Source organism: Nannizzia gypsea, genomic scaffold (genome assembly GCF_000150975.2).
Source record: "Nannizzia gypsea CBS 118893 supercont1.10 genomic scaffold, whole genome shotgun sequence".
NCBI classification, from domain to species: Eukaryota; Fungi; Ascomycota; class Eurotiomycetes; order Onygenales; family Arthrodermataceae; genus Nannizzia; species Nannizzia gypsea.
This window is the reverse complement of record NW_003345192.1, coordinates 603,684-631,504: the sequence shown is the minus strand read 5'-3', so window position 1 is coordinate 631,504 and position 27,821 is coordinate 603,684. Positions and strand designations below refer to the sequence as shown.

Below are 27,821 nucleotides of genomic sequence, written 5' to 3'. Positions count from 1 at the left end.
ATCTTTCCCTTTTGCCGGACATGGGGTTACAAAACGGTTCCCAGACCAGCCATCTCGGTGCGTCAGATAGAGAGGAGCGCACGAATCTTTTGCACGATGATACATACGCGGATATCGAGAACGACGACACCATCCTCAACATCAGTCCTGGTGCTGCGGCCGGCCCCCAAACACCTCAAGTTCAGCCTGGAGTCCAGAGTATTGAGGCTGTGACCGTGGCATGGACTAGTGGTGCGCTGATCTTTGCATACGTGATGATCTGGCTTACATACTTTGTCGAAGGGATGTTACTAGCTACAACTAGCATCCTAACTCCCTACGTCACCTCCACCTTTGCCTTGCACTCCCTGACACCCACCGTCGGGATTCTCAGCAGTGTTATTGGTGGTGTCACCAACCTTACCTTGGCAAAGGTTCTAGATGTGTTTGGCCGCCCCCAAGGATACCTCTTCTGCATTGTCTTTGCTACTGTAGGGCTGGTTATGATGGCAATATGCAGCAACGTCCAAGAATACGCCGCCGCTCAAGTCTTTCAGACAGTTGGTAACAACGGTGTGCTCTATAGCCTAACAGTGTTTGTAGCCGACACTTCCTCGTTACGCAACCGTGGTTTGATGCAAGCTATCGTCAGCTCGCCAAATCTTATTACCTGTTGGTTGGCCGGTCCGATATCCTCTGGCTTCCTCGCTGGTCCCGGCTGGAGATGGGCTTTCGGCATGTTTGCCATCCTTGTACCGCTGATTACTCTTCCCCTCTTCCAGCTTCTGTTGACCAATTACCTAAAGGCAAAGGAGATGGGTCTGGTCTCGCAAAGTGACGGGAGTAACAGGGATTCTCCAACGTCACTCCAGTCATTTATATACTATTCCAGGCAGTTTGACGCCATTGGCCTTGTGCTTCTGTCTACTGGGGTTGCGCTCTTCTTGCTTCCGTTCAATCTGTATTCGCTTCAAGGCTGGGACTCGCCGCTTGTGATTTCGATGCTGGTTGTGGGGAGTATACTGATCGTTTGCTTTGTTGTCTGGGAGCGGTTCTATGCTCCTGTCACATTTATACCTTACGCTCTCTTGCTGGACAGAACAGTGCTAGGTTCATGCATCCTGTCAGCTACTTTATTTGTGAGCTACTGGTGCTGGAATAGCTTCTTCAGCTCTTATCTGCAGGTTGTCAACAACCTCAGTGTTGAGAATGCGAGCTATGTTGTACAGACGTACACAGTATGTTCGGTCTTGTCCGCCATTGCGATCGGCAGCCTGATCCATTACACCGGGCGTTTCAAACCAGTGTGTCTCTGCATCGGAATTCCGTTGAGCGTGCTGGGCTCTGGCTTGATGATGCACTACTGCAAGATCGACAGCAGCGTGGGCTACATCATCATGTGCCAAATATTCATTTCCATCGCTGCAGGCACTATTATGATCTGTGACGAGGTTGCGATTTTAGCGGCTGCTTCACACCAACACGTCGCTGTCTGTATCGCCGTATTAGGAATGTTTGGGAACGTCGGCGGTGCCGTTGGCTTAACAGTTGCTTCTGCTATCTGGCAGAGCGTCTTCCCCCAGAAGCTGGCAGAATATCTTCCTGCCCAAGAGCTTCCCAAGCTGCCCGAGATCTACCAAAACATCTCTACTCAGCTGTCGTACCCCATTGGGTCCGCACCACGCCTGGCAATTCAACATGCGTACCGTGACGCCCAGGCGAGCATGCTGGCGGTCGGCACTGCAGTTTGGGTGGTTGGCTTCCTCTCTGTTTTTGTCTGGCGGGACATCAATGTAATCGGGATTAAACAAAACAAGGGGCATGTCTGGTAAACTAGCCAGCCGCATCACGAATAGTTTGTGGATAGCCAACCTTTGTATTTCAGTCAATTAATCATATACGGAGTCGAAGCCCTTTTTCTTAATTTGTTTTGCTAGGTACGGAGTACATATATATCTACGTTGTACGGGATTTGTTCGCCGGTATAATGGCAGCCCCGTCCAAGTAGGTACTTTGTTGGGCACCTTCAATTGGCTAGTTCAGTGGTAGAGATGAAGCCCCCTGAGCTCGTCTCGAGTTAACCGCCCCAATCCCACTCCCAGCGGTCAAGTATCTTGGTGATCCCCATGTTAAACGAGTGAACGAGCGAACGAATGATCGACGAATCTGCACAAGGCTTGTTTTCCAGATCATTCGTATAACTATCCAGTTCGCTACGCCAAATCTTATTTTCACGACCGAAGCAATTTGCAGATGATGACCACATAACGTTTAGCTATGTGCAGGGAGCTGCCTTCGCTTTACGAGGTGCCAATGTTCCCCCCCTGGTGGTATTTTGCTTATTGTACCTTGTTTCCTTTTATCTTATTTCTTTTTCCCTCTTCGTTTTTTGCCTTTTAAACTTGTCGACTTGTGAACTACCTAATTTTTTATTTATATTTGGAACTTCACTTTCCCCACGCTGGTTTTGTGTTGGCAGTAGCTATATCGAGTATACACGGAGTACTGCATATGGAGTACGGAGTACCATCTCCTAGATCCCAGGGCACGGGAATTAAATGGCCGTTCGGGCCCTTTAGAGTAACAAGGGGCCAAAAACCGAAAAAATTTCCAGTCGACAGCCATCTTAATTATGATTTATACCCACGAACTAGAATACTTTATTCACAAGCTTCGCTCTGCTTGGCTTGTCGCATGAATCCGCCAGCGAAGGAAGCAGGCCAAGCTCAGCCGGCGCTTGAGCTCTGCATTTGATGAATCCTTCCAGACTGCTGGTGATTGTGTGATATGGCGTCTGCCCTCCTTTTTTTCTTTTCTTTTCTTTTTTTCCCTTCCCTTTCTTTTCTTTTTTCCATGCTTCTGATGGAGTATACGGAGTAACAATCCCTGGATCCCGCGTCGGTGTCTGGCCAGGGAAGACGGACTGGTATCACGCTCCGGCCACCGGAGAGATTCGGCCATGGTACATATGTATATATGTACATATATACGACTGTGGGGGCTATCTGGATTCCAAGAATAGGCCGAAGGTACTGACTCGGTAAACACATGCATGTATTCCCACCTGTGCGCATCCCGTTATGGAAGGACGATGTTCGTGTCAAGATGAAGACGACTGTATACGGCCGGAACAACTGGCTGATCAACGCGCCGCTGTCAGTTGGCTGGCAGCCTGAATACGAGGGCTCCCTGGGGTTCCTCCCTCCTCCAGGCATGATGTATATGGAGGAGTATCTGGACTTGGAGTGAACGAGGCCGTGTGTAACCCTCCTGATCCTATCTATATTTGGACATCAAAAACGCTGCCTGGCGAGCCTTGTGAAGGGCAGTATTTCGTCCGTATCATATCTTGCGGGCACGCAACATCTTCCCTCCAGCTGTCTGCTCTGCTGCCTCTTCCTTTTTTGCAGTTTGGTCAACGAGCCATCGACAGCGAAGGAATATCAGCCGTCGGACTATGCCCGAGCGGTAGCTCCCAGGCTGCTTGTCCTCAACGGGAGCCTCTTAGTTAATGCAAGGAATCCCGTCCCCCAGCCCAGCAGTCTCCATTTTTTCTCATCTCCTCCATGCGACTTCTACGAGTGATAGGGGACTAGAGATTAGGAACGATGCTATCATTGACTGCTGGCACCTGTTGCTCTGTCTGTACCCAAAAATGAACAGTGTACACAACAGCGGGCTGCAGTAGACATAAACAAGCCGTAGACAGCTATGTATATAGTTAGTTAGGGCATCACGCTTTTCTTTTACTTCCGGCTGCTTCGGCAGGCAGCCTCTAACCAGCGATCTTGAGGCGACCGAGCTGCCCCTGACAGCACTCGCGACGCCGCAACTTTACCGCTGTAACTCGTCACGGCCGCCGGCAGCGAACTCTCCAGTGTCAAGGAAACTCTTGTTAAAGCACTCTAGCCATGGAGTCGCCCTGTTCCTTCGCGCAGGCGTGCCGCCCTGGTCGGGCCTGGAGCCGTTCAGCGCGCGCTCTGGCAGCAGTATAAAGCCGGCTCCTTTTCTCCCTTTTCTCCGCCAGCATCGCAGCAACACTCTGCTCCTAGATTCTCCTCTTTACTAGCTAGTTGACTGGCTGCTTCGTACTGGACTGAAGGATATCCGCATGTCCCTGTCATGTCATGTTATGCTTCTCAAACACTGACCCAGGAGAGAATATGCAAAGGCAATATGCAGACTGAGCAGACTTGAGCAGGTTTATAACTAACTCTTCGCCGTCCATCTCGAGATTGCAAATTTCGCCTCGACTTCTCCAGAAGAATCCATATTTCGCGGGCTGGCGAGAGCGAATATCACAAGGCAGCCGCAGGCAACATCCCAGCAGTCGCTCTTAGCTAAAGCCGCTCCCAAGACAGCGCTAACTCGCCCCCGAAACAAGCCAACAACAATAAACCGCCGGAGCTCTTGAAACGAGTCGAGCCCAGCAAGGAACTTGAGGTGAATCGAGCTAATTATCATTGGCAGCTCGCGGTTCATGCGAACCGGCGCAGACGCAGAAGCAAGACGTCGGGAAATTTCTGCACGCTGCTCCGTATAATCAGTCGACTAGAGACACAAGACAACACGACCTGGTGAGAAAAGAAGCAAAGAAAAGCAAAAATAAAATAAAAAAACGAGCCATCCCAGGGGCTATTTTTATGAGCTGATTATTTGCTCATCCGGCTTGCATCCATCTGGGCTGCACGCTTGCTGTACGCTGGGCCTTGCGCTCGCCGGGATGGTTGATGGATGCCAGGGGGGACGCCAGACTGGCAGAGCATAAAAGTGCTGCGGGAGCCGTCGATGCTTCATCCCCAGGGGCCAGGGACTTTTCACTCGAGAAACAAGCAACCGCGAAGAAAAGATCGCCAGCGGAGAGATCAGCTCAATTGCGTGTCTCCAGCGATGGCAGAAGACGCCAAATACCCGGCGGCATCGCCAGAATCACCAGCATCGCCAGCAGCCGAGGACGATGAGAAGCAGCCGGTGGCCACGATGACCGGCGGCAGCGGTGGTGACGGCGTCGATGCAGAGGTGCAGGCGGGAGTGCAGCAGGTCGAGGCCATCGCGACGGTCTGGTCGACGACCTCGCTCGTCCTCACGTACGCCTTCATCTGGATCGTCTACTTCATCATGCAGATGGAGATGGGCGTCGTGGCGGCGCTGACCCCCTTCGTCACCTCTGCCTTCCAGCACCACTCGCTCACGCCGACGGTGGGCATCCTCAGCAGCGTCATCGGCGGCGTCTGCAACCTGACCGTCGCAAAGATCCTCGATGTCTTCGGCCGTCCGCAGGGCTACGGCATGTCGCTGGCCATCGCAACCGCCGGCCTCGTCATGATGGCGGCCACGGCCAACGTCGAGACCTACGCTGCCGCCCAGGTGTTCTGGACCGTCGGCAGCAACGCCCTGCTCTACAGCATCAACATCTTCGTCGCCGATACGACCAGCATGCGGAACCGTGGCCTGATGACGGCCCTTGCGGCCTCGCCCAACATCATCACCATCTGGCTGAGCGGGCCCATCTCAGAGGGCTTCCTCAAGGGGCCTGGCTGGCCCTGGTGCTTTGGCGCCTTCTCGATCATCGTGCCCATCCTCTGCCTGCCGCTGCTCGCCGTCGTCCTGCACAACTACTTCAAGGCCAAGAAGCAGGGCGTCATCGCCTCGTCCACCCGCTCCAGGACCGTCTGGCAGTCCTTTCTCTACTACTGCCGCGAGTTCGATGCCATCGGCCTGTTGCTCCTCACTGCGGGACTCACCCTTTTCCTGCTGCCCTTCAACCTGTACGCTCTGCAGCCGCTGGGCTGGCGTTCGCCCCTGGTCATCTGTCTGCTCGTCTTTGGCCTGGTGCTCATGGTCCTCTTTGCCCTGTGGGAGAGATATTTCGCCCCGGTCAACTTCATCCCGTTCTCCCTACTGCTTGATCGCAACCTGATCGGCGCCTGTCTGCTCGGAACTGTCCTCTTCATCAGCTTCTTCTGCTGGAACAGCTTCTTCAGCTCCTTCCTCCAGGTCGTCAACGGCCTCAGCGTCACCAACGCCAGTTACGTCGTTCAGATCTACAGTCTCGGTAACACCATCTCTGGAATCGCTGCTGGTATCGTTATCCGCTATACCGGCCGCTACAAGGCCATCACCCTCTACGGCGCCATACCGATCTACACCCTCTTCATGGGCCTGATGATCTACTTCCGCGACCCTGAGGCCAACATCGGCTACGTCGTTATGTGTCAGATCTTTATCGCTTTTGCAGGTGGAGTCATGATCATCACCCCCCAGATCGCCGCCATGTCCGCCGGAAACCACCAGCAGATCGCCGCCATCCTTGCAATTCTCTCCATGTTCTCGGCCATTGGCGGAGCCATCGGTCTCACCGTTGCCGGTGCCATCTGGCAGTCCGTCTTCCCAGCTAAGCTCCTCGAATACCTCCCCGTCGAGGAACAAGCCAACCTCATCGAGATCTTCGGCAAACTAGAAGTCCAACTCAGCTACCCCATTGGCTCCCCGGCCAGAATTGCCATCCAACGCGCCTATTCAAGTGCGCAAACGAGTATGCTCACGGCTGGCACTGCCATCTGGGCTGTCGGGTTTGCCGCCGCCGCCATCTGGCGAAACGTCGATGTAAAGCAGATAAAACAGGTCAAGGGACAGGTTATTTAAGCGGGAAAAAGATGGGCGTTTTTGGCGCTGTTCAATGGCATGGAATGGCATGGCACGGCATAGCGTATTTATTTATACCTATATAATGATTGTGGAATGTTGATAACAGCCCTCTCTTGATTGAATATAGTCACTGTTTAGCAAGCTCTCGAGTAACTACCATTTGATACATATTACCAACCCCTTTTTGTTCTCGTATTCCCTAAGCCACTTCTACAGAATATTTATTGTTTCAACTATATTTCATTCAATCTCCAGTACTGCGGAGAGATACCATCGACTTACTTGTCAGTTGCAGAATCTACCGCGCGCTTGCGTTTGTGGGAAAGGCTTGGCACCGCGTGAGTCAAACAAATCAAACAAAGAGAAGAAAGCTTGGCAGGACATTTGAAAGAACTTGGCAGGACGTTTCTAGGTTTTGCGGCGCGTCTATGTGGAGTCTCACATTGCGCTAGTCCAAAAACAGGCAGGACAGAAATGAAGTCATCGACTTCGTCTACTTATATAAAGCCGCAAACAATTGCCCCCTTTTCTAAAAATTGCACTTCAGCAAGAATGCAAGTCAACATTCCAGATCAGTCTTGTCTTTTTTTCATTTTCTTTCCTGTTTGTGATAAGTAGAGCTCACTATCTGATATCTGCGAGAATGGAAACTGTTGGCATCGAATCTAAGCGCGCTGAGGAGATCCAGCAGGCCCTGGAGATCCATATCAACCAGAGAAACAACTACCATCAGTGCATGAGCGCGATTGCAATACGTTTTGAGGATGATGACACGGGAGCAGCCACGGACACGAAGAATTTCACTGGCCTTATGGCCGTACTCGGTATCAGAACAGTTGAGGAATGTGTACTTCAAGCAGCAGACAAAGCGCCTGCTTGGACTCTTAATGGACGGCTTAACAATCACCTCAGAGTCTCAATCGACAAATCCTCTCCAGACAAACCAGGGCGTGTTCTTCTTATTGCCTTTTACGCTGGACACGGTTTTAATGATCCCTGCCACGGCTTGACCTTTGGAGCGAACCCTAGATCCAGAACAACTATGCGTTTTTCTACGCTTGCGGAGTCAATGAGTTCATATGTTACCGTGTCATCTGTGCCTGTCGATATTGTTTTTATCGTTGACTGCTGCGGTGCTGCTGCTGCGTCTCTGCGCCCATGTCCTATTACAGGAACATTTGAGGTCCTTGCAGCCGTCTCAGAAGACCAAATTGCCTTCGGCTCTTCAGAGTATATGGTCACACGTCGCACGTTTACCGCAAAGCTCGCTCAGGCTGCTGCTGAAGTGCGTGGGAAGGCCCAGTCTGTAGACTTTGCAGAGCTTTTGGAGCGGGCTTACGATCTGTCAACTAAAAAGTTTCCTGTTCATAAACTCCTGCATGGCTCTGTCTCCGTTCGCGTGAAATTCCCGACCCCTGGAACCGACACGTCAAGCCTCTCCGTCGCACCCGATTCTCCTTGCTATAAGGTTGCTTTTAGCTGCCATATCTGCGAAGATCCAGACTCCACGGGAGTCATGAACCTCCTACGATGGATTGACTCTTTAGATGCTTCAGTTGGTATCAAGATTGAGAAAGTGTATCGAGTTCGCTCTACGGGAATCCTCTTACTCGCACCATACTCTCTCTTCTGCACCCTCCGCCAACTCGCAGGTGCTCGACCAATATTCGCTTATGCATACGAGTTCGATCCACGTTTACCTAGCCCCTCAGTATCGGACGTACGCCTTTCTATCTTACAGCCTGCAGACAAGACTGAAGAACACCACCCGTTAGCAGACACTGTTCTTCCTCTAGCGAGGAAAGAGAACCAACCTCCCGTGCCCATTGCATGCCCTCCTTCTCCTCAAAGAAAGTAACACCATAGTATCAATGCCCCTGACTCTTGGGTGTGTGTCTCGTGTCTCGGATTCTCCCCTTTCATTTTTTTATTCTACTCTAAACTGTCTATGTCATTCTCGAGTGTTTTTTTTTTTTTGCTAGCCGGCTGACTGCAGCATACCCACGGATTTTTATTGTGTGATAAATGAAAACTCATGTCTAAGTCGAGTACCTTGAGATACCGAAACTCCATACTAGAATAAGTATGATAGTAATTATTCTACTATTAAATCAAAGGACAGTTATAGACAAGTTTACTTCAAGAATTATCACTATTTAAATACTCAATCTTTCTCAAGTAATATCTAACAAGTTGAAGCAGAAGACAGTCAGGAAAGTATACCTAACCAAAGCAACAGCGACAAAGGCCCTGTCCACCCTTAACATTGGGATTCCCAAGTTTAACACCGAGTGTGAAGACAAGGAAGTATTCATAGGGCAAAAAGCTGATATTCATTTAGCTCTTCATATAGTAAGTTACTTCTCAATAGTTATAAATGCCGAAACACCATTCATTAGTAGTAAACTTGTAACTGAGCAGAAGTATGGTAATTATTACCTTCAAACCCAGTAACAACGAAAATATTCCTAATTACTTCATATGTATCTTCTATTCCTCCAGACTCGTTATATATATCTCATGCCTCATGTCATTAATATCTAAACTCCCGGAAGTGGGAAGCCACCAGTTGCAGGCCAGTCTCCCAGTCGGCCAGGGTCTCCACCAATTCGGACAAAGGAGGCCACGGAAGGCGTTGGGCCATCAAGTACGAATAACATGAACCATCCTGGCGGGCTTGTGTGGCTATCCGGTGGTGCCGTGATGGTGCAGGTACTGTAATTGCAAGAAAATGCAGGGAAGATAGTTCGGGAGCCAAAGCTGTTGCCATGGGTGCTAGAAACCATGCCCATCAACGATATCTTGATTCTCGACAGGTTGCCAGATGTGATCTTAATGGTGTATTTCCCGCCATAGGCCCAGTCCTTGTTGGTAATAGTAAAGGTCGGGCGGCGCGCTCCTGATAGGATGTATGGGGGGAGGAAAACCTCAACGCGGCGTTCCTGGGGGAATCGAGGATCCTGTGGATCTGAGCCGGTGACCAGGACACGGCCATCTGCCATTAGAATTGCCTCTGAGTGGTACATGCGGGCAATAGTGGTGTTTGCCATGATGCTCATACGCTGGTTGACTGGCTTTGAAGGGTCGTATAGAACGGCTCCGAGGTTAGGGTCTTCAGCTAGGCCAAAGCCAGCAACTCCCTTCCTTGCTCCGTTTAAGATCAGGAATGTTCCGTCAGGAAGACCAGCCATACAGGTGAGAACTCGTTTAGAAGGCTATATTGAGAACAGTGTTAGAAAAACCGTTGTTCCTTCATCTTTATGGAAGGGGGTATAGTAATGCTTACCATTCTTTCTATCACCCATTGAGCATTTGGTACTTCTGGCTGGATGGAAACACAGTTATCCAATGCGTCACCGCCGTAAGGTGTAGAGCCACCGCAAATCAAGACACCAAGTGGGTCGTTGTAGGGGGCTTTCTGGGGCAAAAGCACCATAGTACCCTCTAGGGGATACGTGCGGCCGCCAGCATCGTTGTTGACAGCTCCTGGGATATTTGGCAGAGTTCGGACGGTATCAAAAGTCCTCTCGTCCAAGATTCTTGCCTCATTGTAGTACGCGGCTAGGATATTACCGCTGGGGAGAGGGGTGAGGTAAGGGTAAAGGTTGTTTGGGTCAGTTCTCTGGAGCCATTCCATAAACAAGACGGGGCCAACTCGGGGAAGAATCTCTAGGGTCGGTACGGGTGCACCATTTGATCCTTCCTCTCCTCCAACAACGAGAATGGAGCCGTTGGACATCGTCATGGCAGTGGGATACCATCGGCCGTTTTGCAATCTTAGGTCGTCTGGGCTTTCATGCCAGTCATTCACACTGGGCTTTCCAGGAGAGCCATCAGGCCAGTAAAGTCTGACGCCCTCGGTTGATATGCCAGACCAGCCGCCAACAGTCAGCTGTCTGCCAACCTTGTCTGGAAGGACAAGTCCTCCAGCACAGAAGATATCAGTCTTGACATGCATTGGGCGCCATGCCTTGCTAAAATCTTTCTCGTAGAAAGGGTCAAATTCGTATGCTCCAGTAGTATTTGGATCGCCAGTTCCGGATTTTTCCTGGAACGTGATCTTGCCGTTGATACCGACAGTTGTGATAAGAGGGACGAGCACTCCGCCGATGAGGAACTCATAGCGGCCGGCATTGTTCCCAGTTGGACGGCTCCATTTCTGCAGAGGTTCATTCATCCACTTGTAGTATGTTATCAGGTTGCCAGCACCGCAGATGGCGGTTGCATTGCCAGAGCAAGTCTGGCTGCACATGGCCTCGGGCACAAGTTTGGCTCCGGCAGCAGCAATATCCTCGAAATCTCCGCAGACTAAGCATTGGTCAGTATACTGGCTAGTCCATAAATATGTCTCTTAAGTAGCAGGTGGACGTACAGCATTCTTCCGAGTATGTCATGCCACCCGCCCCGAATCCAAATTTAGAGCAACGGCTAAGGCAGTTGGTGGCAGTGTTGTTCGTCTTGTCGACAATCTGGTATGGGAACGTTCTCTTCATATTGACATTGTCCCTAGACATAACATTAGCCGAGTTCTGTAGCCATAAGGTATATGGATGCTAGCTTACTGGAGACATCCTTGATACTTCCAGCCACCGGGGAGGCCTCCAGTCTGGGGAACAGGAATAGGGAGAACGGTCAAGTTGCCCTTGGAATAGACGCTTAATCGGCTAGGGCCACCACACTTCTGCTGAGTGTTACCGCTGCAGGTCATAGAGCACTGGGATTCCACTGCCTTTGGAGCGGCATTCCGAAGGAAGTTGTCACAGAAGCACTGCCTGGAGTACTCAGCTCCAGCAACAGTGTACCCAAGCTTGATACAACTGGCAATACATGATTCGATTGTGAGAGTTGAGCTATCAGGGAGCAGCTTGCCCATAACACGACCTCCGTTGACGTTGTCCTCGTAGCAACCGGCATACTGCCAGCCGTCTGGCAGTCCCTGAGGTGGTTCAGGGTCAGATGTAGCAGTTGGCGATCCGGTCTCGGTCGAGGGAGTCGAGGCCGTCATGGTGTTAGTTGGCACGATGGCGGAGTTTTGATATAGGTTCAGCCTGCCTGGACCTCCGCATTTCTCACCAGGGTTGCCATTGCAAGGCATCGAGCACATTGCCTCTCCATCAGGAGCCGGGCCACCGCCGCTACGCAGCTGGCTGTCACACCAGCACTCACTGCTGTACTCAACACCGGCCAGCGGGTATCCCTGGGAGGCACATCCGTTTTGGCAATTGGCAACGGTCATATTCCCGGGGCCACCGATGGTGTACCCGATCTGGCCGAGAGTTCTTGCTCCCACCTGGTCGGTGTAGCATCCCAGGTATTTCCAGTCATCACCGTCTGCTCTTGGGATCAAAGCCGCTCCATGGGCAAGCTTAGCAAGTAATGAGAACTAGTGGGCATTAGCAGGTTGCTGGAAACTGAAACGAGGGTATAAACTGCTAGTACGTCAGAACTTACGAGAAAGATGCTAACAATATGGGGGAAGGGGGTAATTCGAGCCATCTTGTCAGCCTTGCCTGGTATATAGCAGCCAACTCAGGGCACACACACGGACACAGACGCTCTCTCTCTGTGTGTGTATGTGTTTGTGTCTCTCTGTGTCTCTTTGTCGGTGGGAGAACAGCCTTATAGCTGCCGTACAAAGTCAGCCTCTTGGTAGCTCCGGTATAATCAACCAGTAAGCCGAAAAGACCCCTACCTCAGCTGTACAAAGAGCCACGCTATTCTGGATGCTATGCTCCGTCCAGATGCTACCAAGAAATCCAAGATCAGCAACAAGAGTTGCCCAGAGGAGCCAAATTTATAACTTTTCTCTCTTTCGCGACTCTCCCCCTACCCCCGGGAGAGAGGTCATGCCACCCTTTTCTCCATGCTTTGGCTCTAGCGAGAAAGTAGCCCAATCCAGCAGGGCTATTGTTCGCCTGCTGGCGCATGGAGATGTGCCGAGCATGGTTGACCAACGCCGAATCCGTGCATATAGCTCTGAGACATTCCCAATTTACGTCCTTCGTAGGAATGGCGGACATGAGCTGGACCGGCTAGGGGGCGGTATGGAGAGTAAGAAATGACAGACTGATTTCCCATTTCAGGGGTATAGCTAGTAACAGTTTGTCATTCAAACTGCACTTCGGGGGGTGGGCTGTAAAACCCAAAGCGTATATACGTAAAAAAAGGAAAACACCGAGGCCAAAGAGAGCCGGAGGCAAAATTAGCAACACTCTCCGGAATTCAGCAGCGGCTGGACTGGAGACGAGGGGCCCCTTGGGGTACGAAGGGTCCTCTGGACGAACACTTCCCACGGCTGACCCTCTCCCATGGGCCGGACCAAGGGTGTGAAGGGCGAAAGCTGGCTCGTGTGATTGCTGCCGAATTCCTTTTTATGCAAGACATTCATTGCGACTGAGAGTCCGTCCGTTGCATGCATACATGGCATGGCGTAGCGTAGCAGACCAGAGCATAGCCACTGGTTGCACAGATCTGACCTGTGCCTAACTACGCATAATAGCACCAGATGCACAGCAGCTGGTCGTGCAGGAGTTCATCAGGAAGAACGGTTCAGAACGACCACCTCCTTGGCGAATTTGTCTGGTGAAACAGCAGCTCGAGGCTTTGAAATATCGCGATGACACCTAGTTATCTCTCGAAGTGGGCCTGGAGAAGAGCGGGCCTGCCAGCGATATAGCAGGGGGGGGTCAACCCTGGCATCACAGATGCGAGCCAGCGAGACAAGAAGTCACAGTCTCACGAAGATACATTGACCCCTGGCCCCTGTCCGCGATTAGTTAAGTTCTTATCTGCTTCTAGGGCAGTTTCTTTGCTTTTTCTCTTAGCCAACTTGCAAGCAGTTGGTCTATTTCAGTGCTCGGCATCCTTCGCAGCGGTTCCGGCTGCAGGGATGTAGCTGCGAGAGCAGAGTTCGATGACGGTGATGGAAGTTGATATCTCGGCCATCTCACCCGCGAACAGCTTGGCGCGGTTACGATTAAATTTGAATACGAGAGAGCGAGAAATCAAATGGATAACTGACTTAGCATCACGGGCGACGGGAACAGCGCAGTACTGGGTTATTAGCTATTAGTTAGAGATAATGCTGTTTTTATATCAGCCACAGGCTCCCTCCTGCCACATCTTCACCGACTTGACGGTCATGCCACGGCTGTTGTCCTTGGGCCATGATGGGTAGAACTTGTCCAGGCCTGTTTGCATAAACCAGTTAGCGTCCTTCCGCCCATTTGATTGACCTGTTGTTAGCTCGTTGCGGGTAAGGGCATCAAGAACGTACTGGAATAAAAGTCCGAGGAAGCCCGGCCGACGTCGGTCCAAGGCTTGCCTCCCTTGCCGTCTGGGAACCAGCCGTTTGTGCTGCCCACGGCGACGTTGAGGATGAGGAAGAAGGGCTGGTCGAAGGGAGTGTTTGAATTGCCGGTCTGGGACCAGGGGTCTCTGACCAGCGAGGAGTTGACGGTGACACCCTCGTAGTGGCCTCGCTGCCACATCGTCTGGTCCTTGTTGAAGCTCCAGAAGAGGACCTGCTGCAGCGGGCTGTCGATATAGGTGAACAGGTAGTCCTTCGACCATTCGATGCCGAAGGTGTGGAAGCCCTTGGAGAAGTCGGTTCGCCGCAGCTCGCGGCCCCTGGTCGACCGCCAGAACGAGTCCGTCTCCGGTGTTGGGCCTGTTAGTTAATTTCAGCAACAATTAGCTAGCCATTCACACAAACGTAGATATTTATATGAGAGGGATTAAAACGGATAGAGCTCACCCCAGTGCAAGGAACTGGACATGACGTCTCTGCCGCCAGCGGGATAGTCGACGTCGTTTCCACGGGTCTCGACGAGGTCGATCTCGCCGCTCGAGGGCCAGGGGCCGTATGTCTCGTTGACCGGCAGCATCCCTAGCCATGTCAGTATCGTATCAATAGCTAGTTAGTTGGTGTAGGGATAGACATAGACTTACAGATAGCGGGCCACAGCCAGTCTCCGCGCGGCATCTTCGCCACGACCTCCACTCGCCCGTAGCGGATGCTCTTCTTCCCCAGGGTGTTCAATCGCGCCGACCGGACAGGCGGAATGATGGCCCCCGTCGTCTTGTTCGAGCGTATCGAGCAGGCAGCATTGGTCTTCCCTGTGCAGGAACCGTCACCGCCGGTCGCAGTCAGGTTGAGCGTGTAGCCATCTACCAGCTGCTCAGGGGTAATGGAGGTTGACTCTGTGGTCAGTGTAGGGACGATATGCAGGCCTTCACTGTCGACAAACACGTTCTTCTCGTCCGTCGTGGTCCAGTCAAAGGCGCCTGTCCCGAATCCCCCGATCTATGTCTGCAGTTAGTATTTTATTCAGTGATACATCAGTGGTTGGTTCGACATGCCTGGACCTCGCGGTTCCATGTGTCTTCATTGAGAGACGAAAACTGGTCGTCCAGTATCAGGCAATACTATATATACTATTAGCTATGACCACTGCTATCGAATATGTAGAACTATTAAAAAGTAGCCTACCTGGTGCTTCGACACCTTCTGCGTGACGGTGAAGTTGATGTACGCACTGAGAGCCAGCCCCAGGCCGATAAGCCCCCAGATGATGTAGGAGCCAACGCGCGAGCGCTTCAGACGGCTGTCCCCCAGCCACGGCCGCTCATACTCGCCGTTGAGTCGGTATGACTTGAACTGCTGCCGCCGGCCCTGCTGTCTATCGGACGGCTGTGAGTGGTATGAGGCCGTCCGCACTGAGGTGGCCACGCTGCTGGCAAAGGGGTCCTGCAAAGCTGGCTTCTCCATCTCTGACAACTATCTCGGATAACTATCAGATATTGTATCAGGTATAGGCATCAGACAGCAGAATTCAGCTCTCAGAGCTGTGGCACTGTCGTCCAGCCGGTCATCTCAATCTTTTTTATGCTGTCCGCCCGTCGCCTTCGTCAGACGCCTGGCCGTGTATAAGTAGTATATAGCGACTCGATGCTATACCCCTGACGGCCCATAATATCGGCACACCCTTAACGGCCCAACAGGCCCTCTCTGCATGGCTTCTTCCTGGTAATCCAAGACAAGAAGATCGGGACCCGGATATCTCAAGTATACTCCGTAACTCTTAGACATCTAGCTACATGGCTGGCTGGCTGTTCGAGCAAAAAAAAGGGCCATCTGGAGAGCCACCGGGCGAACGGGGGGGTCCCCCTGGCCGTGCACCGGATAACTGCATATAGTTACAGTTACTTCATGCTTCATGCCTGACTCCTTGCTTCCTCCATGCCATGGAACGGAAGAAATTTCCCCTTCTCGCGGTGTTTGCGATGGCATTAAATTGTGCGAGGCTGGTGAGAAGACTTGTCCCTTCGTGTCTTAGCGAATACGATGGCTGTTTTTTCCTGCAGCAAAGAAGTTGCTTGCTTGCTTGCTTTTTCCCCCTAGTCTCGCCTTCTTTGCTTCTTTTGCTCGCCGGCGGATCTTTTGATCTGCGTCCTTAAGTCAACTAACTTCTTCTTCGCCGTCTTCTTCGTCTTCTTCGCGTGGCTCGAGCTGGCAGATCGATCGGTGATGGAGGGGCAGGCCGTTGTGGCAGCCGTATATACATGCGGAGTATGGGGGATCGTCTGCCCCCTTTTTCCAGCAGTCTCACGGTGACAGCGAGCATATAACTAGTTAGTTGAGCTACAGGATATCACGGAAGACTCGGCCAAGTGATGCAAGCCTTGGGAGATGCTGCTTCTGCTGCTTCACGCTCCATATCCAGTTAACTACTTAAATTACGGTTGCATCTGGACAGCTCATGAAGGGGAGAGAGACCCCCCCTGTTCAGACGCACAGGAGACAGCCGGGCAGTCCTTGGAGTATATTTGCCTTCGCTTGACGAGACACACCCTGTTGGCCAGCGGGCATCACCCCGGTCCTGTCATCTTGTCTCTGAGTAGTGGACTACATGCGCTGCACTGCGTTGCTGGCCGCACAGGGTAGCTGCTGGTTATCTATCTACGGAGTAGTCAGCTAGCAGATGGACCCCTACGCGGCGTCCGGCTTGTTCTCGACCAGGGAAAGCAAAAAAAGCAAGCAGTCAGACAAGATTAAGGGAAGAAAGAGGCCAAAAAAAAAAAGAACAAGGGCGTGCCCGTGTTATCGGTAGCGCTCGCAATATGTGATATCTTCCATGCAGGGATCCCATAGCCGGGCGTTGGTTGCCACGCCGTCGAGTCCCGTCCAAGCATGCCCGGAGGACTGGCTTACCTACTTCTTACGGAGTCCCCTTGGAAGCAATCGAAGGAACTTTGCTACTTGTCGAATGGACAGGCATCCTCCCGATGGGGAAAAAGATCCCTGAGACAAGAAGAAAAAGCTAGCCAGCTCATGACATGAGGCTTTGCTCGTTGCCTCAGCTGCCGGCAGGGGAAGACGAGAAGAGACGAGAAGACGAGAGGAGCCGGCGTGGCTTTTCTCTTCCCTCAGTCCCTTATCTCTATCAGATTTTCAGGCCGTCTAGACTTGCGCTGCCTTGATATCTTGAGTTCTCGACAGCCACCGGCGTTGCCTGATCTCTCTGATATCTCTGCCCAAGCAGCGTCCCGGATGCACTTCTTCCTGCGTTCTTAAGGGGATTCGTATCCCTTCCATCAGCCGGTCTTCCAGTCGTTCAGGCCTGGCCATACACAGCTATAGTTACCGCAGGGATGTTCTGGAAACGTTCAAAGACAGACAGCAAGCAGAAAGAGAAGCAGCAGCAACAGCTTCAGTCTGCGCCTCCGTCTCTCCCAAGGCAGTCCGGCCTATCTTCTCTCCAAGAGTCATCCAGTCGACCAATCTCCCACTCAGGGACACAGACACCGGTTGGAATTGACGACGATGCAAAGTACCGAGCAGTAAGGCCTCATTCCGTTCATCCATCTGATCATCCAATCTATTCAATCGCGTTATATATACCCCAGAACTGACGGCTCTAGATAATCAAATATCTGCATGCAAGGCTTGCTACCAGCAAATGGTGCCCTCCCCCATCAGACCCTGACAGCGAATACCATGGCTTGCTGCTTCGAAAGTCCCGAGGCGTCTACATCTCCGAGCCGGATTTGGTCCATCCGCTGCTGCTCGGCGCAGTGCAGAAGATCAATGTCGCCGTCGCCTTCACCATGGCCACGGAGATCACTAGGATCATCTTCTCTATCCTGCAGCCAGACCAGACCGAGCTGATTCTCCCTTCCGGCTTCCAAGTCCAGGTAGTCCAGTCTCTGTCTGAGATTGCCTGCTCACCGTCTAGTGCAGTCAAGAAGTTTCAGTACGTTGCGCTGGTTAGGGAGGAGAGGCTCCTCTTGATCTGGCATGACGAGCTCGAAAAGATCCTTATCCATGCTGAGGACGTTGAAGAGAAGCTCCTTGCCTTTGTATGACATCCCTATGGTTCAAACGAATATCAATATCAAGACAAATACTGACATTTGCTGTTATAGATCTGCGGAACTCGTATCTCAGTCATTGCTCCCTCGCAGACGCCGCATCACTCTCTTCCACATTCCACTATCGGATCCCCAGCTGCATCTACCCGCAACATTGTGCCCCTTTGGAACAAAGAAGCCAGTGGACTGGCAAACCCACCCCTGTGTGTCCGGGATGAAGAGGCAGCCGCACCAATAGAGTCCCTGGACCGGCCATTGGCCCTGACAAGCTCCATCTTCGTGGGCCTGGGAATGTGTCTGATCGTGGTGCTCCTCCTAGGATTTGGTGTCTCGAACCTCCTTCTCCAGACTCTCGTGGATGGATCATACATTAGATTCGCATTGGTTGCCTCTCTGCCGATATTCATGCTCTTTAGCGTCTTCTTTGTCATTGTTATATTCTCAGACTTATTCCAGGCCATTGGGCCCATCAAGACGCTGAAAACGAACTCCCGCTTCTATTCCCCCGTTAGGCCGGATCTCTCGCAGGCCTATGCCATGGGCTTCAAGCCGCCTCGCATCACCATTCAGCTGCCGGTATATACTGAGTCCCTCGCTGGTGTTATTATCCCTACAGTGACCAGTTTGAAAGCTGCCATATCCTACTACGAATCCCACGGAGGTACGTACAGGCTATCAGATACTGTCAATTGCTCCTTTCCCTTTGATTCCAAGACTAACATGACACATACAATAGGAACTGCCACAATCTTTGTCAATGATGACGGCCTCGCATATCTCTCTGAGGAGCAGCGGGAAGAACGCATCAGCTATTATCATGACAATAACATCGGATGGGTCTCGCGGCCAAAGAACAACGAGGATGGCTACATCCGCAAGGGCAGGTTCAAAAAGGCTTCTAACATGAACTTTGCGCTCAATGTCTCAAACAAAGTAGAAGACAGGCTGCTGGAGATGCTCGCAGATACCTTGGATACAACCGAAATGATCGATGCTTCTCAAGAAGAAGCCTATTACAAGCTGGCCTTGCAGGAAGTTCTCGAATCTGATAGCCGGATCAAAGCCGCAGGAGATATCCGAATCGGAGAAGCAATTCTCATTGTCGATGCTGATACTCGAGTGGTATGATAAACCCCCAATATCATCATTCAAAACTTCAATACTAATAATAAAATTCACAGCCAGTCGATTGCTTACTCTACGGGGCAGCCGAAATGTTCTTAAGCCCTGAAGTGGCTATTATTCAACATTCAACTGGTGTCATGCAGGTCGTTGGAGATTATTTCGAGAATGGAATTACATTTTTTACCAACCTGATCTACTCGTCCATCCGTTTTGCGGTTGGCAGTGGTGAAACGGCGCCTTTTGTCGGCCACAATGCATTTCTTCGCTGGAAGGGTACGTTCACACTGGTCCTGATTATACACCCAATAATATGCTCACTTTGACCAAAAATAACCAGCTGTCCAATCGGTGGGAAAACCGGACGACGGCTATGTAGCCTACTGGTCCGAGAGCCATGTGTCTGAAGATTTTGACATTGCACTTCGGCTGCAAATTGCTGGTGATATCGTTCGTCTAGCGAGCTACCACGGTGATGAGTTCAAGGAAGGTGTATCTCTGACTATCTACGATGAATTGGCAAGATGGGAAAAGTATGTATTATCCTGTTACACCTTCAGGTTTGGATAGTATGCTAACCAATCCCTGTAGATACGCCTATGGATGCAATGAATTGGTGTTCAACCCGATCTATACCTGGATCTACAAGGGCCCTTTTACTAAGCTCTTCATGACATTCCTTTGGTGCAACATGCAGCTTTCATCTAAGATTACCATCCTGGGATATATCTCTTCCTGTAAGAGCCCTGCTGTCTATTGGAGTGTACCCATGCTAACTTATACCAGATTATGCTCTTGCCTCTGGCTTCCCTCTCACTATCTTGAATTACTTTTTGGTAGGATGGTTCAACGGCTACTTGGACAAGTTCTACATCGAATCCTGGAAAGGTATGTATCACTAACACTAACACTTAGGTCGACCTAGCTAACAATCTGTCCAGTTCTCCTGAGTCTTATCGTTGTGTTTTCACTGCTCGGCAATGTAACCCTTGCCATCATCCGATCCCGTCTTTCAGAGAAGAGCCTCTGGTCCGCTCTCATCGAAAACTTCAAATGGATGCCCATGATGGCTATCTTCTTCGGCGGCGTCTCGTTTCATCTCAGTCTGGCACTCCTCTCCCACATGCTCTCTATCAAGATGGAATGGGGCGCCACGGCAAAAGAGAAGGTCGACTCCAACTTCTTCAAGGAAATACCCAAGATCTTCAAGAGCTTCAAGTGGATGTATGCCATCCTGATCCCCCTGATCGGTGGGATGATATATCTTGGGAACTTCGCGCCACGAGGTTGGGAGATCAAGGAGGTTGCTGCCGTCGTTCCCATGGCCGTGACCCTGTCTCTCCACGCTCTGCTCCCCTTGCTTCTCAATCCCTCGCTCATGATCTTCAACTACTAACTAATTTCTGTTTCACGGTTGTATCTGTCCCAATACTTGTGGCGTTTAGAGGTGCATATGTATTCCATGTCGGCCTTTTTTTTCTTTTCCCCTACCTTTAATTTCCTACTGTCTTACCTGATGGTTGACCATCATTAGCTGCAATTTAGCCATCATGCATTAGATAGACCTATTTTACCCTAGCATTCACACAGCGTTGCATCAAATAGTATTTCGGTGCCTCCCCCTTTCTTCGCCAATAATGATTAACTGTACGAGCTTTAACGAGAAGACTCTTGGGCAGCTTGCACAGAGAAGAGAGCCAACAAGAAGCACCCTCTGTGGCGCTGGCTGGTGGCTCCAGCGCATCTGAGACAGGCATATCTGCTACCCCAGCTTTTTCCTCGGGCAACAGATGCAGTGAGAGGACAGAAAGGAAATCTGTGATTGTGCATGCAGAGCTGAGACATTGGCACTTAATACTTCGTGATATTGACCAGGGGCACTGCTATTTTTATATATACGTCAGAACCCATCGTGAAGCCACCAGTAGAAAGGGCATCAGGGGAAAAAGCAAAGAGGAGTCCAACGGCCCAGATCTCAATCATTATATTAGCCTGATCCACTTAGGTGCATCCTTAGTCCCTCCGAGATGCAGCTCGCCGGCGTCTGTCTTTTCTTTTTCATGACAACCCCTGGCCTCCGACGCAGCATGGATCAAGGATCAACTCCCGCGAGATATCCAACTGGACAGCGGAGAGAACGGAACTTTCTAAGATGAGAAAGCTATCGGCCTATCGAGGCACGCGGATTTGATATCCTAAGTACTTAACTATATTGGCGGCAGCGGGCATCTCGTCCTGATGCCGCGAGCCGCATGTTGTGATGCGCGAAGATGCATAACTCCCTGTATACCCCCCTGAGCTGCCGGTAGCAACATCCAGCTGTTTACTCCGCAACCGCAACCGCAACTATCGAGCAGGCAGAGCGCATGGACAAGGGCTGACGGCGTCCTTTTTGCCTGTCTTAAAGCAAATAGCTGTCTATAGCTGTCTACATACATCCTGTCGTCCGCTGGCTGCTGGTTATACTTAAGTACAGCCCAACTCCAGGGGCGCTCTGGCACCAGGGGACCTACCTGGAGGACAATTACCACCAGCTTTAGCTCCAGCAAGAGGAAGACGACGAAGAGGACGGTGAGGATGTTGATGAACCAGCCCGTCGTATGGGCAGCCTTCGCGCTGTCCGGAGCCCTCGCGCTGCCCACTTGGCCATCTGCCGTCGACGAGCTGGAGGATCTCATGTTTCTCAACACCGGCTATCACGCCCGCGGATTCTCAGCCGGCGTCACTCCGTGCTCGTTCTCCAAGCAGGGCCCGTCTCGAATTGCGTCGGCCGAGTGGGTGCGCACTGCATTCCACGATATGGCTACAGGCAACGTCTTTACCGGCGTCGGCGGCCTCGATGCCTCGATCGTGTTTGAGCTAGGCGGCAGAGGAGGAGAAAACATCGGCGCAGGATTCAACACCACGTTGGAGACGTTCACCCCTTTCTTCTCGACGCGGTCGTCCATGGCCGACCTGATAGCCCTCGGCGTCCGCACGGCAGTCAGGTCCTGCGGCGGACCGGTCATCCAGGTCAAGGCCGGCAGAGTCGATGCCACTGCACGGGGGCCAATAGGGGTGCCGGTGCCGGAGAACTCGCAGGGCACCTTTATCAATCAGTTTACGCGCACTGGATTCGATATCGCGGACATGATAGCTGTTACCGCGTGCGGACATACGATGGGCGGCGTCCACGCCTCGAACTTCCCCCAGATCGTGATTCCGGGGTCTGCGCCAGAGGACTTCCAGCTGTTTGACTCGACTGCCGCCTTCGACGAGAAGGTCGCGGTGGACTTTGTGGGCGGAGTGACCGGGAATCCCCTTACCAGCTCGACGGCAAAGAGAAACCAGCGGGATTCGGATACAAAGGTCTTCACGGCCGACCAGAATGTCACCATCAAGGCGCTGGCTGACCAGGCAACATTTCGGACGACATGCGCCAGGGTTCTCCAGAAGATGATAGAGGTTGTTCCTGCAGGCGTGAACCTGACGGAACCCCTAGAGCCATATGAAGTGAAGCCGAGTGGGCTGCAGCTGTACCTGGCCGGCAATGGCAGCACCATTTCTTTCACTGGCGAGATCAGGGTCAGGACCACTGTCCGGCCGGCAACATCGATCGCAAAGGTCGAGCTTGTTTACAAGGACCGTATGGGAGGCTCCAGCTGCGGATCATGTGTTATCAGTACCGAATACAAGGGTGCCGCCGAAGGCTTTGATGACTCCTTCGCTGTAACCAATCCCCATTTCCCTTTTAGCTACTTAAAAAACCCACAGTATGGATGCTGATCATGGCCCTAGTTCTACGGATTTGATGCCAGCCTCCCCGTCGAGTCGTCCATCTCCCAGTTCAACGTACGGATAGTCCTTACCACGGGTGAGACAGTTATTTACGATAACAATGCGTCGGGATACCCTGTCCAGGACACTATCATGCTCCAGCCTAAGCAGAGTTGCGTCGTTGGGGGAAATGCGCCTGGGAATCTCGTTGTAGTAGCCGCTGTATGACCCTACCTACCCTCGTGTTGTTTTCAAATTTTGAATTAAAGAAGAGAAAAACAATAGGCTGACAGATTTCACCCAAGGTCCGGGACAGTGCTAATTCACCAGAGGTGAAGCTCGCTGTCACGACGAAAACGCCGCGAAGTTGCTGTGTGACTCCAGCCTTGACGACTCAGTCGGTCCCAATGCTATCACAGACAACTGTTGGCCCATATACGCTGTATTCCGGGAACTTCACCCTCGCAGCTGCGTACAGATCCAGTGCCAAGTTTGATGTCTCCCTCTCGAGCGGCGGAGCGGTGGTATCGGATTCATTCAAGAACACCGCCGACCTAGGCTCAATGTGCGTTCCCTTTGGCTCCAACGGCACTACGATGCCGGATTACACCTTTGATGGATGCTACACCGATACTCCCGAGTCGAGAGCTCTGACTGGTGCTGCATTCGTGGACGGGAACATGACGGTTGCCGCATGCTCTGGCCTGTGCAAAGGCTACCAATTCTTTGGCCTCGAGTATGGGACTGAATGTTACTGCGGAAACTCAAGGAGCAGCTCCAGCATGCAAGCGCCCGAGTCAGAATGTAACCAGCCATGCGGTGGTGATAGCTCTGAGACTTGCGGTGCAGGGTATCGGATTGGTATCTATAAAGACAAGACATGGATTCCCACCACCAACCCTCAGATACCCGGGTACAACTATACGGGATGCTACAGCGACTCCCCCAGTAACCGAACCCTATCAGGCAGCTTGACATATAACGAGAAGATGACGGTGGAGCTGTGTGCCGCTTTCTGCAACGGCACGAAATACTTTGGTATTGAGTACTTCAGTGAGTGTTACTGTGGAGCCGATCTATTCCCAGAGAGCACCATGCAGCCTGAATCAGACTGTGGCTTCTTCTGCTCGGGAAACAAAACTCAGCACTGTGGTGGTAACAATAGGATAAACATATATACGAAAATCGACACGTGAAACGATTGAATATCGAGGAAGAGAGAGAGAGAGCATTGTTATAACGGATAGGGTATATATAGTACAATAATAATAGCACTTGACAAAACCCGGCTAACTCCCTTGGTCTAAAAGTAATAATAGCTAGCCAGGCAAAGACTAAGCCAGCGCAGGATGGCATTTTTTGCTTTGGCTCTGGTCAACCGTTCCAATTGACGCTGACTGCTCATCACAGTACCGGGCCATGACGGTATCCAGAAGCGTGAGCCCACGAGGGTGATGGGTTGTCCAGTGGACGTGGACAGAGCCGGCTTTCTAAAAGCAGAGGTGTTAGCAAGTTAACCATATCTAGGATAATCATGGGGGTGGAAGAAAGGCAGTGTCTACAATTGTCATGGTGGAATGGTGGTTCTTTGCCTTGCTCCGTATGGCAACAGTATTGAAGAAGTCCTGGTTTGATATGTTAAAGCTGGACACACACATTCTAATCCTAGACTTAAACAGCTAACAACATACATACCTGGCATTTTGTGTATGTCTTGAAGTAGTAGGCCTTCTCAATGCCACAGCGACGCTCGTCGAGTGCCCAGCCAGCTTTGAGCAGCAAGCGTAGCTCGTCTATGGCCTGACTTTCATTCACCCCGGGAGCCACTACGGGCGTCGCTGTTGTGCTGAAGAGACATGATGCCACACGCACCGGCCGTGCAAAGAGTGGCCGAGCGAGGTAAAGTCGATTCGCGCTGGCTACCATCTTTCGTTTTCTGAACTTGTTCTAAACATCCAGCCTGCGTTGTCAAGCCAAAGAAAGCCTGAAGACGAAAATCAAAATTGCCTTTTGAGTCCGAGCAGCGCTTAACTCAGTCAGCCAATAGTAATGGCGTGGCGTTCGACCAAGACCACTAATCTCTGGTCGAAACCTTTATAAGTCGTTAATTTGTTGGATTTCAGGTTAACCAGCCAATTATCTTTAGTATTAAGTTAACCAGTTAACGTAGAGCATGCAGACTAGGTAGTCACCTTTAACCGAACTAATATTCATCCATTCAATAAGAAACGGCTGGAAAACGTATGGGTAACTAGCTTCCATTTGCGCAGCTTCTGATAAAGGTTGGCATGGAAGTTGATCGGAGCAAGGAGAAGCAAGTTACCTACTCTGTACAACTTGTTTAGTTAACTATGGGAGCACAGAGTACTCCGTACAGTCTATTATCTAGTTAAATGTTTGAAGCTTGATGATTTATCATTTTTAGCCAGTATTTCTAGGGTAGAAATAGTAAGGGGGCGATTAGCCAGAAGGGCGCCGCAGTGCGGCATGATGTTGCCACGAATTGTCCAATTTATGACTAAACGGCGATAAATAACTGTAAATATGAGGCTTGATAGTCCCAGTATAGTAACTAGTGTACAACATCCATGTCAAAGGGCCGCCTTTATTACGAAACAAACTTGAGTAGTAAGATCATATCGTCTCCATTAGGAATGAGTAATGGCTTCAGTTGGGATAGGCAGTTCATTAAGTTTCCCGTGTTGCTGCCACTGACAACCATTGATACGGATATTGAACCACAGGGTGGTTTTTGGTAATGGCATACTATTAATAAATCAATCAGACCTGTTGACTGTTGACCAGGAGAACATTCGTTATTTATATAATTCCGGTTCCTTGAAGCTACACATCAAGCATCAACCATAGCTTGGAAATTGGCGGGTATCTGCGAGGTATTGATGAATAACCAAGAGTATCTCTAGTAGTACCCAAACCACTGACTGCATAAATTAGATCTTTCGAGGGTGGTGAATTCCTGGAAAACTGCACTGCATATAGGCAAGCCTCGTCTGGTTCCTGTGCAGGGTAATCAAGGCTATATCTGAGCTATAAAGCCCTATGGGTTACATCATACCGCCCTATTGAAATTGACCATATAGCGTCCGATTGGCAAAGTAGAGCAGTCAGACGTGGTGAGCTTTGTAGCCTCTGATCGGTAAAATTGACTGTAGAAGCGGAGCGGTCAGCGCCTTGAAGTTCAAACTCACGCATCGGAAGGGACAAAAAGAGGTAAATCATTCGGGCTACGGAAGAATAGATCCGCGTCAAGCCGAGTTGATATGTCTTCACATATCAACCATAGAGATAGGGAATAGCTTGTTGTGCCTTTAGACCCGCAGTGTACCCCCAAGGGTATAATATGTTGGTCCACAAGGGACAAAAAGGCCTAATGCCCCAAGGTATCCTTGGGTAATGAGTGCTAGTCGTAGCTAAAGTGGAAGTATTCCAATATGATATAGCTGCTATCTTTGGCAAAAACAAGGCTTCCGGAGTCTCCTCCTCTGCAAATGGTTCTTCAACAGACGTCCACCGGGCTTTTAGTCTGTTGACACACGGTTCAGAACGATCTCAGTCAATGCCGTACAAGATCCCGGCGGTATAAGATGTTGAAGCACCGCATTTGTAGACTGGAATACCATTGCCTTCATTCACAAGTCGTCGAAGAGCAACCATATTTCCTAGCCTTGGGTCGAGGGCTACTAAGGCAGAGTCGTCGTGAATATCAGGGTCAGGATTGAGGCGGTTGCAGTCGACATGCTCACCCACCCGTCGTAAAGCAGAACGAGGTATTGGTAGGTCTTTAAGAGACATGTCTCATTGAGTGATGCTGGGGGGGCGTTGACGGGTTCCCCTCTCCGGAATAAGGGAACCCCCGGAACGACCTACTCATAAGTGTTATCTTCTTGCTTTTGATCTTGTACCTGGATTGAGTGGGCACCATCGACTACGTGACCAGCTGTGACGAGGACCAACCGCCGCTCGCCAAGCTCTTCGATCACGGCGACATAGCCAACAGTTCCGAAAGAAAATGTGCTATTAAGATTTAATGAAAGTTGATCTGGAACAATAATCTTACTTCCAGACTTAATAGTGTCCGGGTATATCATCTCTGGTTCTTCGCGGGTTAACTTGATATTCGGCAAGTCACGCAACTCCAGAGGTACGACTGGCGGGCTACCATGCCAGAAGAACTCAAACACGACGTATTGTGGATATTTATTTAGAGACAAGACGCTGCTATGAGTGCTGTCAGATAACAACGTTAGCACAGTCACACGGTATAAAAGACATCATGGTACGCATAAACTTACGTCTTGAATATCGCCGCGAGGGAAGGGGCGATGACATGAAAGAGGGCTTGAGCGGCGATAGTCTCTGTAGTAGTAGCGTCCTCAAATGTCCTGGGAACGTAGGCAAAGAGGATGTCGGGAGTCCACTTGATGCCATCGGGGCTATCATTATGCAGTATGAACCGGAGCACGTCCCGTAGCTGCTTCGCGTCCAGACAAATGCTTCTAATAAGACGTGATTTTCGCCGTCTCCGGTCCAGGAGGCCCTTCTGGCCGGGCCGATCGCCAGGCGCCCAGAACGGAGGATTTGCGTCATCAGGGCTTAAGGAAGACTCAGCTGACTGGGTCCGGGGAGAGAGGAGTGCCGAGGAGTCATCGGAGGAAGATCCCTCTTTGCGTTCCAACTTATGCAACATCGTGAGAAGGCAGGGCAGCGTTGTGTGGGCGGCGAGTAAGGAAGAGGTGAGATTTCGAGCTGCGAAGCTTGTGAGACAGGCGCCTGTTCAGCTCGGAATAGGGCCTGCCTGCTTGCTTGCTTTTTGCTTGGGCGTGCGGCTCGTAACTAATCTCTAATCTTGATCTGCGTTCACGGGCGTGTACTCAGTGAATGTCGATGACGGTTTCGTCCCTGACGGCGAAGCAGCTGGTGAT

General features: G+C 51.1%; 10 protein-coding genes across 10 annotated transcripts; 6 read left to right on the top strand and 4 right to left on the bottom strand.

Moving 5' to 3' along the window:
* Positions 1–20: 20 nt before the first annotated feature.
* On the top strand, positions 21–1,811 carry MGYG_08838 (siderophore iron transporter mirB; the record flags this gene model as incomplete). Its single annotated transcript, XM_003169242.1, has 1 exon — positions 21–1,811. One exon carries the CDS (start codon positions 21–23, stop codon positions 1,809–1,811), a length of 1,791 nt encoding a protein of 596 aa, XP_003169290.1.
* Positions 1,812–3,084: 1,273 nt separating this feature from the next.
* MGYG_08837 (hypothetical protein) lies at positions 3,085–3,564 on the top strand (the record flags this gene model as incomplete). Its single annotated transcript, XM_003169241.1, has 2 exons — positions 3,085–3,197; positions 3,390–3,564. The coding sequence occupies 2 exons, from the start codon at positions 3,085–3,087 to the stop codon at positions 3,562–3,564; spliced, it is 288 nt and encodes a 95-aa protein (XP_003169289.1).
* A 1,305-nt stretch (positions 3,565–4,869) lies between these two features.
* On the top strand, positions 4,870–6,624 carry MGYG_08835 (hypothetical protein; the record flags this gene model as incomplete). Its single annotated transcript, XM_003169240.1, has 1 exon — positions 4,870–6,624. The coding sequence occupies one exon, from the start codon at positions 4,870–4,872 to the stop codon at positions 6,622–6,624; it is 1,755 nt and encodes a 584-aa protein (XP_003169288.1).
* Positions 6,625–7,270: 646 nt separating this feature from the next.
* On the top strand, positions 7,271–9,081 carry MGYG_08834 (hypothetical protein; the record flags this gene model as incomplete). Its single annotated transcript, XM_003169239.1, has 2 exons — positions 7,271–8,347; positions 8,821–9,081. The coding sequence occupies 2 exons, from the start codon at positions 7,271–7,273 to the stop codon at positions 9,079–9,081; spliced, it is 1,338 nt and encodes a 445-aa protein (XP_003169287.1).
* An 86-nt stretch (positions 9,082–9,167) lies between these two features.
* On the bottom strand, positions 9,168–12,123 carry MGYG_08833 (WSC domain-containing protein 2; the record flags this gene model as incomplete). Its single annotated transcript, XM_003169238.1, has 5 exons — positions 9,168–9,842; positions 9,914–10,935; positions 11,000–11,133; positions 11,190–12,010; positions 12,079–12,123. 5 exons carry the CDS (start codon positions 12,121–12,123, stop codon positions 9,168–9,170), a joined length of 2,697 nt encoding a protein of 898 aa, XP_003169286.1.
* Positions 12,124–13,722: 1,599 nt separating this feature from the next.
* Positions 13,723–15,397, bottom strand: MGYG_08832 (glycosyl hydrolase; the record flags this gene model as incomplete). Its single annotated transcript, XM_003169237.1, has 6 exons — positions 13,723–13,817; positions 13,904–14,296; positions 14,384–14,515; positions 14,578–14,932; positions 14,995–15,054; positions 15,119–15,397. 6 exons carry the CDS (start codon positions 15,395–15,397, stop codon positions 13,723–13,725), a joined length of 1,314 nt encoding a protein of 437 aa, XP_003169285.1.
* A 1,883-nt stretch (positions 15,398–17,280) lies between these two features.
* MGYG_08831 (hypothetical protein) lies at positions 17,281–20,518 on the top strand (the record flags this gene model as incomplete). The annotated part of the gene is made up of 9 exons (XM_003169236.1): positions 17,281–17,469; positions 17,551–17,988; positions 18,055–18,661; positions 18,737–19,122; positions 19,182–19,398; positions 19,463–19,655; positions 19,714–19,859; positions 19,909–20,010; positions 20,064–20,518. The coding sequence occupies 9 exons, from the start codon at positions 17,281–17,283 to the stop codon at positions 20,516–20,518; spliced, it is 2,733 nt and encodes a 910-aa protein (XP_003169284.1).
* Positions 20,519–21,699: 1,181 nt separating this feature from the next.
* On the top strand, positions 21,700–24,074 carry MGYG_08830 (WSC domain-containing protein 2; the record flags this gene model as incomplete). Its single annotated transcript, XM_003169235.1, has 3 exons — positions 21,700–22,830; positions 22,900–23,100; positions 23,184–24,074. The coding sequence occupies 3 exons, from the start codon at positions 21,700–21,702 to the stop codon at positions 24,072–24,074; spliced, it is 2,223 nt and encodes a 740-aa protein (XP_003169283.1).
* A 138-nt stretch (positions 24,075–24,212) lies between these two features.
* On the bottom strand, positions 24,213–24,804 carry MGYG_08829 (pterin-4-alpha-carbinolamine dehydratase; the record flags this gene model as incomplete). The annotated part of the gene is made up of 3 exons (XM_003169234.1): positions 24,213–24,368; positions 24,441–24,503; positions 24,574–24,804. The coding sequence occupies 3 exons, from the start codon at positions 24,802–24,804 to the stop codon at positions 24,213–24,215; spliced, it is 450 nt and encodes a 149-aa protein (XP_003169282.1).
* A 1,495-nt stretch (positions 24,805–26,299) lies between these two features.
* MGYG_09211 (hypothetical protein) lies at positions 26,300–27,586 on the bottom strand (the record flags this gene model as incomplete). The annotated part of the gene is made up of 5 exons (XM_003169233.1): positions 26,300–26,381; positions 26,465–26,563; positions 26,635–26,762; positions 26,802–27,126; positions 27,192–27,586. 5 exons carry the CDS (start codon positions 27,584–27,586, stop codon positions 26,300–26,302), a joined length of 1,029 nt encoding a protein of 342 aa, XP_003169281.1.
* Positions 27,587–27,821: the final 235 nt, after the last annotated feature.